We start from the raw sequence: 13,097 nt of genomic DNA on the forward strand, positions 1-13,097 counted from the left end.
CAAAAAAAAAAAAAAAAAGTTTGCTTCATCCTTTAAAGGTAATATGTGGAACTTACAAAATGTCACGTTCCAAAGTGAAGTTGCTGAGCAAAAATAGTGCTCTTTTCAACTCGATTAATGCTGCCTGTGCTGTCACATGGTAAATTCCAGGCACCCCTAGGAGCTAAACCTGTATCAATTTCTTACAAGAAAACAAAAAATAGACCCCAAAGCTCACTCCCTGAAAGTTGCAAAGTATCATGACACTCTAGTTTATTAAAATGAAATGTAGATGATACCCTAGTTAACTACTACTTGAGCTATATTTACACCTTAGGTAAATACATCAATGAAAAAGAACAGGAATATTTGAAGGGCAAATGTTTTATTTACACACTTATTTAAATACTTCTTTTCCTCAACTGAGTACTTACTGTAATACAGAATACAACTGCTTTCCCCCTCTCAATTGGTATCTTGTTAAATTATACATATGTGTAATTCTATACATCTTTATAAAAAGTTTGAGAATGAGATTCAGTAACACTGCCATACCCCTTAAAAGTGCCAGCAAATGGGTGAAAATATTACTGAAATTCATACTACATATTAAACCACATGTTTTCACTTGCATGTTACTGTTAGGATTGGAAGAAAAAAATGGTGAAATTTACTGCAGAAACTCTTAATAGATATAATTTAATATATAATATAAACATATTTTATACTCATTTGCATAATTGAATAATTTGTTATAAGAATTAAAAATCAGAGATGGTAAACATAGTTTTCACTGATTCTTTGATTGTTTAATTTATGCTTACTTTCCAAGCTCTATGTGCATTTATAAATTAACTTTTTCTGTGATCTTTTCTCTAAAAACTTTATTATCACTTGCAGAACATGATTGGCATTGGTTTTTTTAATGGGAATTTATTCTTCCAATTCATTCAGACTGGTGGATTTCTCCTCACCATAAATTCTCTATTTAATAAGGTTTATCAAATATTTAAAGTTTTCTCAGATTCATAAGTGAATATTACATATGAATTTTCTGATGTACAATAAGATTTGACTTCTGGGAAAATGCTTTCCTACATTTGCTACATTCATAGGGCTTTTCTCCTGTATGAATTATCTGATGTCTGAGGAGGTGAGACTTCTTGATGAAGGCTTTGCCACATTCAATACATCCATAAGGTTTCTCTCCTGTGTGAATTCTTTGATGCGTAACAAGCACAGAAGTGTTGCCAAAGGCTTTGCCGCACACGATGCATCGATAGGGTTTCTCTCCTGTATGAAATCTAGAGTGTTTATAAAGGGATGAACTATACCTGAAGGTTTTCCCACATTCCTTACATTCAAATGAGTTCTCAAGTGTATGTGATTTCACGTGTTGAGTAAAGGAGGATTTCCAGGTGAATGATTTTCCACATTGACCACATTCATAAGGTTTCTCTCCAGTGTGGAGTCTCTGATGGACCACGAGTTGTGCTTTATGTGTAAACGCTTTCCCACAATCACTGCACACAAAGGGTCTCTCTCCATTATGTATTTTCTGATGAGTTGCAAGGTGAGCCTTCCTGCTATAGGCTTTCCCACAGTCATTGCATTCAAAGGGTTTTTTTCTTGTATGATTTTTTTCATGTCTAATAAAATGAAACTTCGTTTTGAAGGCTTTCCCACATTCACTGCATTCATAAGAGTTTTCTCCAGTATAACATCTATTACAATTAAGTAAGTCTGAAGTAGGTTGCAAACTCTTCCTATATGACTTACATTTATATGATTTTTTTCTTGTAGGATTAAGACTTGTGCTCATATTATAACCATGAAGTCTCTTCACAGTCAGAATTTTATTGAACATGAACAAAACTGAATTCAAAAAATTGTCTTTGCTTTCCTGGTGCTTGTCTGATTCATCAATAAGTGGGCAGTCAGCTTCTAAAAAGGAGTACAGTGAAACATTCCTAGTTAATCTTTGCCATCAACAGTTATAGAAACATATATGATTCCAAATCTAGTCTCTCATTCTGAAACAAATCTGTATTTGCCTTGATCCTGAGCTTTAAGAATAAAACTGCTAAAGAGGAAATGGGAGCACAGAATGACAATGAGAACAGATGGCTTAACTGGTGACCTGAGGCAAGACAGTAAAATAGCACAAGGTACAGTAAGGAGGGTACAAAGGAAATCAAAAAGTTGCTCAATTGCTCAACAAGGGCATATGGTTAGCTCACAGAATGATGAGAGCCCACTGTGGAGATGTGATCAATGGACTGGGAAGCCAGGGGAACAAGAGACAAGGGAGTTAAGGGAAAATATCAGAGGGAAAACTAGATTTGGAGAAGGGAGATCAGAATCAGGGTCCTTACTACCTAATTCCTAGATTACCCAGGTAGAATAGCTCCTTATTTCCCTCATTCATATCTCTTTTTCCTCTTGATCATCTGGCACAATGTCATTTCCCTTCAGGAATATTTTTCTATCTCCAACCCTCTAACCTCATCCAAACCACGGCTGAGACATATCTGTAGACAGGGCTCCAACACTACTACAGCTGGGATTCATTCTTACACGTACTTGTAAGCCCAGGAACACAAAGGTCTAGCAGGTCATTCAAGGGTGTGCTATTCCTAGCACAAGTACAGATTCTATTTGCTTGTTACCATTTTTATTCAGGCTAAGTTTTGATATACGACAAGTACTGCTTTTACATCCTCTTTCAATCTGCCTAATAAACTAATCCCCAGAAAGCCTCTTTGCTCCTGAAGTCACATTTTTAACTCCTAGTCTCAAAACCCTATAAATCCCCAATCCACTGTTCCATTAAAAACAAAAAAAATTTAGGGAGGGGGTTATAATTCCCCACTCCTGAATTTCCTTCCATGTGGAGTTACTACAATACCCCTAGCCTTTTGCTACATGCCTTATCCTCTGTGGAGCTGGCTGAGTAGTGGGCTATAGCCATTAATACACATTTTTTTATTGAGTGGTTCTAAATGTGGGGACTGGGTTCCTGTCTTCTTTCCTCTCTACTTCAACCACTGAGAAGCAGCATCCTGTGTTACCTTGGCCAACAATAACCAACTGAAAAATCCAGGGTAATCAGCCTGGTGAACAAAAATATGCAATACAATGAATTCACTCATGGTATCTAAGCATGCACTACTCTAGCCCTCAACAAATACCTACTTCTGTTCCAAGGATTCTAGATTCTAAATAGCTATAATCATTTGCTCATGTTCCTTCCCCACCTTAACTTGCCCTCCTTCATCCTCTCTCATCCTATCTAGTATTTAGATATCCTTTAGGGAGGCGCCATTGTTCCATGATCTTAAAAAAGAGGCTCCTCCAGTCTTTGCCTACTTTAAACTTTAGGCTCCATTTTCTCTGAACTTCTAAGACAGTCATCACTGCTGCCTAAACCATTTATTTTGACCACTAACTGGATTAAAACCTCAATGTTACTGTGCATTGAACAAATGTTCCACATTCATCAAATTTTAAAATATATGGCTATGTTCTGCCTTTTCAACTACAGTTTACACACCTGGAAAAACAATTTTTTTTTCTTTATTTGAATCCTTCTCAGGAAACATTAAAAAGCCTTGTTGAATGAAAGGATAAGAAACATCCCCACAATCCCTGACTTTACAAAAATGAATTAATTAAATATTCATTGAATGTCCATGATGTGCTCAGCAATGGTATGAAGAAAAAAAATGATACTGGACTTTCTCTTCAGGGAGTAATCATGAGAAAACATGCCTTAAAGCCACAGGTTTTTTTTTTTTAAAAAAGTCTTAAAAGCCACAGGATTAAAAAAAAAAAATCTGAGATAGTATATGTCAAGTTTTCACTGACAGAGCCATAGTAGAGTTGGGATGGGAATTCGAAGAAGGCAGAGATCAATGTAGGCTAAAGTTACCATGAAAGAGGAGAAAACTGAATTCAGACTTCATAGCATGCTGCCTTTGAAAAGGAGTGGGGCCTTGAGGGGCTCCCAGGCACTGAAACCGTGAGGCCTGGGCGCTGAGGCCTCCTTTTGTCCACCATTTCTTCCAGGCAAGACTCCAGCCTCCATGACCTTCCCTGAGTTCCAAAGGGTGGATTTGAACAGTTGCTAATCAAGGGAGGAGCAGCTAAGAAACCACCTGAGGCAGGATTAAAGGGACCAGAGAAGCTCATCAAGATTAAGAGAAGACCACCTGAGACTGAGGGAGTGCAAGCCCTGCTCACACCCTAATCTTGTCAGGACCCCACCTTTGAACCCCTGTTATAAAGCCCTTAATCAAATCCTCTGGGGGAGAGACACATAGTTTTTCAAGGCAGAAGCCCAGTGTGTCTCCCTTTGCCTGGCAAAGCAATAAAGCTATCCTCTTCTACTTCACCCAGAACTCTGTGATTTGATTCAGCATCGCTGTACAGAGAGGCCGAGCTTTCCGTAAAGGTTTTAGTTAGATGGAGCGCATCAGAATCAAAAGGACTAATGCGGAAAAGAAAACTGTGTACAGAGGATGCTAAAGAGTCTAATTGCATGGAATAGGGAAAAGATGGACAATTCTGGGTAAACATGGGATCACATACAGAGGGATAAGCCATTTAAATACCATAATACAGGTGATACAGGAATAACATGTTTGTCAGAAGAGTGACAAGCAAAATGAAATAATTCAGATAAATCTTGCAAGAACATCTAAGATAAACCAGAAAGTAGGCTGGAATTGGCAATATAAGTATTTACATAAACAGCCAAGATACCGTATCAGGAGTTAAAATTCATTTGGTTTATGCCAGTAGTAATTGGGGTTCCAGGGAATCTAAAACACATCTAATTGGTATCTAAATCATTTGAAACATACTTCTTTTATGGACTCTGTGCAAAGGGAAGATTTTATTTTGAGTCAGTCTTGGATAAACTAATAGTTGAAATTATAGGTAATAAGTCACAATAGTATTTAAGGAGAAATTCTTAAGAGAAAAAGCCAAATTGCTTACCACAGTGATTTTGTGACTACAGAGCAGGAGACCAGTCACTACCTTTTATTGTAAGGATAAAGGTAAAGGGTTGAAGAATATTAAAAATTGGTTACTATGAAAAAACAGACAATAAGGCCAGGTAGGGTAAAATTATGGGAATGGAAAGCTGGTGAGGCAAGGATGCTGGAGATGGAACAAAATAAATAACTGTAGTCTTTAGAGTGATGAAGTTTCTGAGGGAGTTACTGTGGACAGAATTTCAGAAGATGCAAGAGAAGTCAAACAGCAAACAGTGAATAAGCTGTGAGAAAGGGTGAGGGCAGATTAGTGAGGAACTAATTCAAATCAAGTTGGAGAACAATTTCCAAAAGATATCAATATTATCAAGTGAAGCAGAAAGATGCACTAGAAGGTAGATGCCCCAAGTTAGCCGTAAGACTAAAGATGAGTAAGGTAGGGTACACAGGGGGAGTATATGCTGCAAGAAAAGGAACGAGTTTTTTTTAAAAAGGAAAAAAATTAGGAAGAACATATGTTATAAAAGTTTTGAAATAAAAACAACTAACATATGCTGAACACTTACTGTCTGCCACTATATGAAGGGTTTTGCTTGTATTAACTAATATAATCTTTACAAAAACCTGAGGTAAAAAGTCATATTATCCCTATTTTATAAATAAAGTTGTGCTACAAAATAATTATGTTAGACAGAGGTTGGTGGAATAAGACTTCAAATCCACATAATCTGACTACATTATTAGAAACAGATGTATGGAAAGATCTGCCATCATGTTGAGGAGGGAAAAAGAATGAGGATTCTAAGAACTGCGAGAGCCAACAAGCGCTTCGATGCAACAGGCAGCGTGAGGAGCCAGAGCAGAGAGGAAGGACATCCTCCCACACAAGAGCTGAGAAACAGAAAGAGCAGCCACGTGGAAGAGTGGAAGTGAAGGTGTCACCTGGGGATCTGAGGATGTTGTGTCAGGTGTACCCAGTCACTTTCAAAGGTGTGTGGTTTTAAGAGGTGCTTCCTGAAAAGTATTTCAGAGGTGCCTGTCCCTCACTCACCAACTGGGATCTCAGTTCCAGAGACTCCCATCTACCTGCTTTCTCTGACTCACCTGGAGAGCGCCAACGTGGGTTCTCTCCCTCCACCATCCATGGCTCTTGTCCTTGCTCCACCTTGAAGATCACTTTTGTTTTGGTGACTGGACACCCTGTTCATGGGAAACAACACAGAACTGGGGACAAGGTGCTAGGAACAAACGACTACCTCACAATTCGGGTTTGCCTCCTGGAGTCTTAGGGCCTGTGAAGATGACAGACAAGCTTTAGAACAGAAAAGACCCTTCTTCATTTGGGAGGCAAAAGCATTAAACAAATTATCTGATCCCCAAAGGGGATTAAGAATCTTTGACCACTAAAATTCAGGGACAAACTTATTAATGCTTCAGAATGTTCACAGCTTTCGCAGGTCTTAAAGGAAGGGCACTATTAAAACATAATGAGTTACACTGAAAAGTTACCACCCACTGTCCTTACCCATTGAGATGAGGTTTCTAAAGTTCTCCAACATCACATCCCAATACAAGGTTCTCTGATCACAGTCAAGCAGCTGCCACTCCTCTGGGGTGAATTCCACAGCCACATCCTGGAGTGTCACTGATCCCTGTAATAGTACATGGATCTTCAAACTAAAGTGTGCATCATTTGGGGACTTGTAAGAGAATCATGGCAGCCTCTTAGGATCATATCATGTTCATTGTTGAGTTTTCAGAAAGTAATGTATGATAACTACTGTACACCTGATTCAGAAATATACTTTGTGATAGAAACAAAAATTATATTAAAAATATTCAACTAGTGCCAGGATAATTCAATGGGGGAAAGAATGGTCTTTTAAACAAATGGTGTTGGAACAACTGGATCTCCACATGCAAAAAAATGAAGTTGGACTCCCCTCAAAACACACACCTCACATCATATATAAAAATGAACTAAAAATGGATCAGAGACCTATGTGTAAGAGTTAAAACTAGATGTGACCCTTGAACAACTTGGGGGTTAGGGGTGCCAACCTCCCCACAGTTAAAAATCCACATAATAACTTTACAGCCCTCTATATCTGTGGTTCCACAACCACGAATTCAACGAACCACAGGTCATGTAGTACTGTAGTATGTATGTATTGAAAAAAATCTACATATAAGTGGACCCACACGGTTCAAACCTGTGTATATAATTCTTAGATGAAAACAAGGGAGTAAATCTTTATGACCTGGGATTAGGCAATGGTTTCTTACACATGACAGAAAAAGTGTAAGTGACAAAAGAAAAAAAAATAGATAAATTGGAATTCATCAAAATTAAATATTTTTAAGCTTCAAAGGACACCATGAAGAAAGTGAAAAAGAAAATTCACAAAATAGGAGGAAATATTTGTAAATCATATATCTAAAAAGAAATTTGTATCTAAATTATAAAAAGAATTCTTACAACACAACAATAAAAAGAAAACCCAATTTAAAAATGGGCAAAGGGTTTGAACAGACATTTTTCCAAAAACAGATATGGTCCATAAGCACATGAAAAGATGTTCAACATCATTAGTAAATACAAATTAAAACCACAATGAGGTATCACTTTATACCCACTAGGATGGCTAAAATCAAAGGCAGACAATGACAAGTGTTAATAAGGATAGGGAGAAACTGGAACTCTCATACATTGATGGTAGAACTGTAAAATGGTGTAGCAACTATAGAAAACAGTTCAGGAGTTCCTCAAAATGTCAAACATAGAGTCACCATATGACCCAGCAATTTTTCCTAGGTATATACGCAAAAGAATTGAAATCATAATCCCCCCCACAAAGAAAAAACCGTACACAAATGCCCATAGCAGAATTATTCATAATAGGCAAAAGTGGCAACAATACGGGTATCCATCAACTAATAAATAGATAAACAAAATGAGGTACATCCATATGATCCAATATTATTCAGCAATAAAAAGGACTCTACAACATAGATGATCCTTGAAAATTTTGTGCTGGGTGAGAGAAGCCAGTCACAAGAAATCACATATTGTATGGTTCCATTTGTATGAAATGTTCAGAATAGGCAAATACATATAAACATAAAGTAATTCAGGGCTGGGGGAAGGAAGGAATGGGGAGTGACTGCTAATGGATATGGGGTTTCTTTTGAGAGTAATGAAAATGTTCTGAGATTAGTGGTGATGGTTTCACAATTATGATAATATACTAAAAAAACCCCACTAAATTGTATACATTTTAAATGGGTGAATTTGTAATATGTGAATTATGTCTAAAAATTATTTTAAAATATTACTTATATGTTCTTCATTCATTCACTCATACAATATTCAATGAGGACATACCAAGTACAGTACTAGAGATACAAAAAATAAAATTATTACTGCCCCCAGAGATCTTACGATCTATTAGACACTGCAAAACAAACATGTAAAGGTAATCAGATGTTAGAGGAGCTATAAGGTTAATACGCCAGACTCACATAAGCATAATAAAATAGAAAAATACAGATTTTTTTTTTTCTGTGGTATGCGGGCCTCTCACTGTTGTGGCCTCTCCTGTTGCAGAGCACAGGCTCCGGATGCGCAGGCTCAGTGGCCATGGCTCACGGGCCTAGCCGCTCCACAGCATGTGGGATCTTCCAAGACTGGGGCAAGAACCCGTGTCCCCTGCATCAGCAGGCGGACTCTCAACCACCGCGCCACCAGGGAAGCCCCCAGATTTTTTAATATGATAAAATATATCCTCTCAACCATAAAGTCAAAATCATGTTTAACTTAAACTGAAATTAAAAAGGCATGTGGTAACATGCCTACTGCAAAGAGATAGTTAAGACCATATAAAGCAGGTGTCAGCAAACTACAACCCACAGGTTGACCACCTGTGTTTGTAAATAAAATGTAACTGGAACATAGTTATGTCCATTTGTTTACTTCAACTACAAGAGCAGAGTTGAGTAGTTGCCACAGAGATTATATGGCCTTCAAGCCTAAAATATTTACTATCTGTCCCTTTAAAAAGTTAAGAGAGGGACTCCCTGGTGGTCCAGTGGTTAAGACTCCTCGCTCCCTAAGCAGGGGGACTGGGTTCAGTCCCTGGTCAGGAAACTAGATTCACATGCTGCAACTAAAAAAGCCTGCATGCCACAACTAAAGATCCCGCACACGGCAACGAAGATACCACATGCCACAACTAAGACCTGGTGCAGCCAAATAAATAAATAAATATTAAAAAAAAAAAAAGTTAAGAGTCTAGGCAGGGTTTATGCCAGGAATGCACAGATAGTTCAATATTGGGAAATGTATTAGAAATTCTTTAAACTGTTATATTAAAGAAAAAATATATTATTTTATTGACAGGTATAAAAAAAATGATATGAGGAAAAAAGTTCCCAATTTATGAAAACAATCTTAACAAGCCAAAAATCCTTAACTTGATTTAAAAAACAAAACAAAACAGAAAAACAACTATCGACCAGATTACAAGAGGAAACAGTAAGACACTGGAAGCATTCCCACTAAAACTGGAACAAAAAAGATTCTGGCTAGAAATTACATTCAAAATTATAGTTATTAGAAGTCCTGTCCATTGACATAAGACAAGAAAAAAATATGGAACCTACATATTAGGCAATAAGGGACAAAACTCCATTTGAAGAGTATATGATGGTCTATCTAGAAAATCTAAGAATCAACTAAAAAACTCTTGGACTTAGTAAGAGTTCTGTAAGTTGACATAAAGTCAGAGATAAATCCATACTTTCCTCTACACCAGAATAGCCAATTAGAAAATATAATGAAAAAAGATCCATTCCATTCTCAATAGCAACTTAAACCATATGTAAGAATAAACATCATAAGAAATGTAAAAGAATTACCATACTAAACCTATAAAACTGTAATGAAGGACCAAAAAACACTGAATAAAATGAAGAACTCACAAATAACAAATGCTGGAGAGGGTGTGGAGAAAAGGGAACCCTCCTACACTGTTGGTGGGAATGTAAGTTGGTACAGCCACTATGGAGAACAGTATGGAGGTCCCTCAGAAAACTAAAAATAGAATTACCATATGACCCAGCAATCCCACTCCTGGGAATGTACCCGGATAAAACTATAATTCAAAAAGATACATGCACCCCTATGTTCACAGCAGCACTATTCACAATAGCCAAAACATGGGAACAACCTAAAAGTCCATCAACAGATGAATGGATAAAGAAGATGTGGTACATATATACAATGGAATATTACTCAGCCATAAAAAAGAACAAAATAATGCCATTGGCAGCAACATGGATGCAACTAGAGATTATCATACTAAGTGAAGTAAGTCAGAAAGAGAAAGACTAATACTATATGATATCACTTATATGTGGAATCTAAAATATGGCACAAATGAACCTATCTACAAATCAGAAACTGACTCACAGACATAGAGAACAGACATGTGGTTGCCAACGGGGAGGAGGGGAGGGAGAGGGATGGACTGGTAGTTTGTGGTTGATAGATGCAAACTATTACATTTAGAATGGATAAACAACAAGGTCCTAACGTATAGCACAGGGAACTATATTCAATATCCTGTGAAAAACCAAAATGGAAAAGAATATGAAAAAAGCATGTCGCTATGTGTATAACTGAGTCACTGTGCTGTACAGCGGACATTGGCACAACATTGTAAATCAACTCTAGTTCAATAAAAAAAATGGAGAACTCATTATTGAAAAGTTATGAATTCTTTCCAAATTAATCTAAAAGTGTAATGCAATCAATAAAAATACCTAACACACCCCCTTATGGACCTTGACAAGCTGATTTTTAAATTCACATGGAAGAGAAAATGCTCAAGAATTGCTGAAGACTCTGGAAAAGGAGCAAGGTTTACTTATGGATCCAGGTGAATATTAAAAAGGATATGTACCTGGACTTACAAATTGAGTTCATATAGCACTTCTTGGCACTATGTTCTCTGCTTATTCTAGGGAACAATCTAAGAAAGTCACAGGAGGGACTTCCCTGGTGGCACACTGGTTAGGACTCCACGATCCCAGTGCAGGGGGCCTGGATTCAATCCCCAGTCAGGGAACTAGATCCCAAATGCATGCCTCAACTAAGAGTTTGCATGCCACAACTAAGGAGCAGGCGAGCCACAACTAAGGAGCTCGCCTGCTGCAACTAAGACCTGGTGCAACCAAATAAATAAATAAAAATTTATAAAAAGAAAGTCATAGGAAAACTGATGTTATATTCATCACAGGATTGTTACTGTCAATATTGTTTCCAACACTATCTCTATGAAAACCCATTGTGGGAATCCCCTGGTGGGCCGGTGGTTAGGACTCAGCACCCTCACTGCTGGGTCGTGGGTTCAATCCCTGGTTGGGGAAGTAAGATTCCACAAGCCTCGGGGTGCGGCAAAAAAAAAAAAAAGAAAACCCATTGTAAGATATTTTCTTTGGAAAATTGTGCCAAGAAAAAATTTACTTATCCGGGGAATTGTTCTGCTTTATTCTCAAGGACAAAGCCAGTACTTTAAAAGTTTGGCTATCCATTTTCTATGATCACCAGAAAGACTGGGTATACATATGCAGCTCCAACTGAGTGTAGACCCTATAATCTGGATATCAACTTAGCACTTCTGGACCTGATCTATTCAATTTACGTTTTCCCTGACTATACATTTCCTTTTTATTACGTGGATTTTTTTTTTTTTTTTGGCTGCACCGCACGGCATGCAGGATCTTAGTTCCTCGATGGAACCCGCACCCCCTGCAGTGGAAGCACGGAGTCTTAACCACTGGACCGCCAGGGAAGTCCTTATATAGATTTTTTAAGAGATTTAAAGAGCAATAAATGGATGCCTTACCTCTAAGTTGACCATTTTTGCAGCTCTTACACAGATATCTATGAAAGTAGAAAGGGGGAAGAGAGTAAAGACATGAGAAACACCAGGACTGCAGTGTAGAACCCTGCTCTATGAAAACAGAAGCACACACACTGCAGTCTCAGAAAATGCCACCCAGTGGGAGAACGACATTTCTAGCAAGTCAGAAAAGTCTACATTTTATAAGCAATGATCTCTGTGTTATTAATATATGGAGCTTAGATAAAGTATCTTGTACATTTCTGTCCTACAGACCTAACAGCAAGTCGTAAACCTTTAAACCAGTGACTTTTTTTTTCTCCCAGAAATGTATCCTAAGTAAATACAAATACTTGTATCCTAAGTAAATAATGAATGAGTTAAAAGGATAACTAAAAGCCTGACCTCCAAAGCTCAGTATCTTTAGAAGTCATTCCTTCCTGTGATTCTCTGGTCTCTGTTCTGTAGCTGGAGTAAGAGATCTCAAATAGGTTTCTTGAGAAGGCTGGATCCAGGGACCCGGCGGGGAGGGGGGAGGTGCGGATTTTTTTTAAGCTGGAGTCTTCAGTTTAGACTCTAAATCTGTTTCTCCCTCTCCCTCCTCCTCCCCCTCGGAATTCACCATCTCCTATGAGCCCAGTCTAGGCTTTTTGAAATTCCAACCAGCACTGCTAGGGCCCTAGAAAGGCTAAAATGTGCAAGATGGACTCCCAGCTTTATTTCGTCTTCACTGGAAAATCTGAAGATTCACCAAGAGATCCTTAAAAAAAAAAAAAAAAAAAAAAAGACACACCGAATTTTACTCAGCATACATTACTCAAATATTTCAAAAGGAAAATATGTCCAACGCTTTGTTTTGCAGGTTTTTTTCATCTTGCGAAAAAAAATGAAATTTGAAGAAAACTCATCTGGATTTGAATCTCAGATCTACTATACTAAACTGTTTGAGTCTAGGCAAGTTAACTTCACCTCTCTCAGCTTCAGTTAATTCATATGCAAAATTCGGATGATTGTTATGAGAATACCCTAAGAGTGCATCGAAGTTTCTCTAGAAACACTTTATTCCTAGATCCCTTAACATGGTTTAATTTTAAAACATTGTAAATGGTTTTAAATGGTTCTGGTAGGACCAACTGTGCTCCTGTAATCAGGGAAGGTGTAGTTTGATGCACAGACTTCTACACAGTGTCCTTTACTTGCAAGGGCAGGAATG

The 13,097-nt window shown here is 37.7% G+C and overlaps 1 protein-coding gene across 1 annotated transcript in view; it reads right to left on the minus strand.

Annotated features, from left to right (window-relative positions):
- Positions 1-1,018: 1,018 nt before the first annotated feature.
- LOC103090129 (zinc finger protein 684-like) overlaps positions 1,019-13,097 on the minus strand; it is an 18,365-nt gene continuing 6,286 nt past the window's right edge. Inside the window, exons 2-4 of the mRNA XM_007453859.1 lie at positions 6,505-6,631; positions 6,084-6,179; positions 1,019-1,923 (exon numbers count right to left, since the gene is read on the minus strand). Of these exons, the coding sequence (XP_007453921.1) occupies positions 1,019-1,923; positions 6,084-6,179; positions 6,505-6,631 (1,128 nt within the window). The remainder of the gene's footprint in view (positions 1,924-6,083; positions 6,180-6,504; positions 6,632-13,097) is intronic.

This window comes from Lipotes vexillifer, unplaced genomic scaffold, assembly GCF_000442215.2.
Source record: "Lipotes vexillifer unplaced genomic scaffold, Lipotes_vexillifer_v1.1 scaffold213, whole genome shotgun sequence".
In the NCBI taxonomy this organism is placed as follows: domain Eukaryota; kingdom Metazoa; phylum Chordata; class Mammalia; order Artiodactyla; family Lipotidae; genus Lipotes; species Lipotes vexillifer.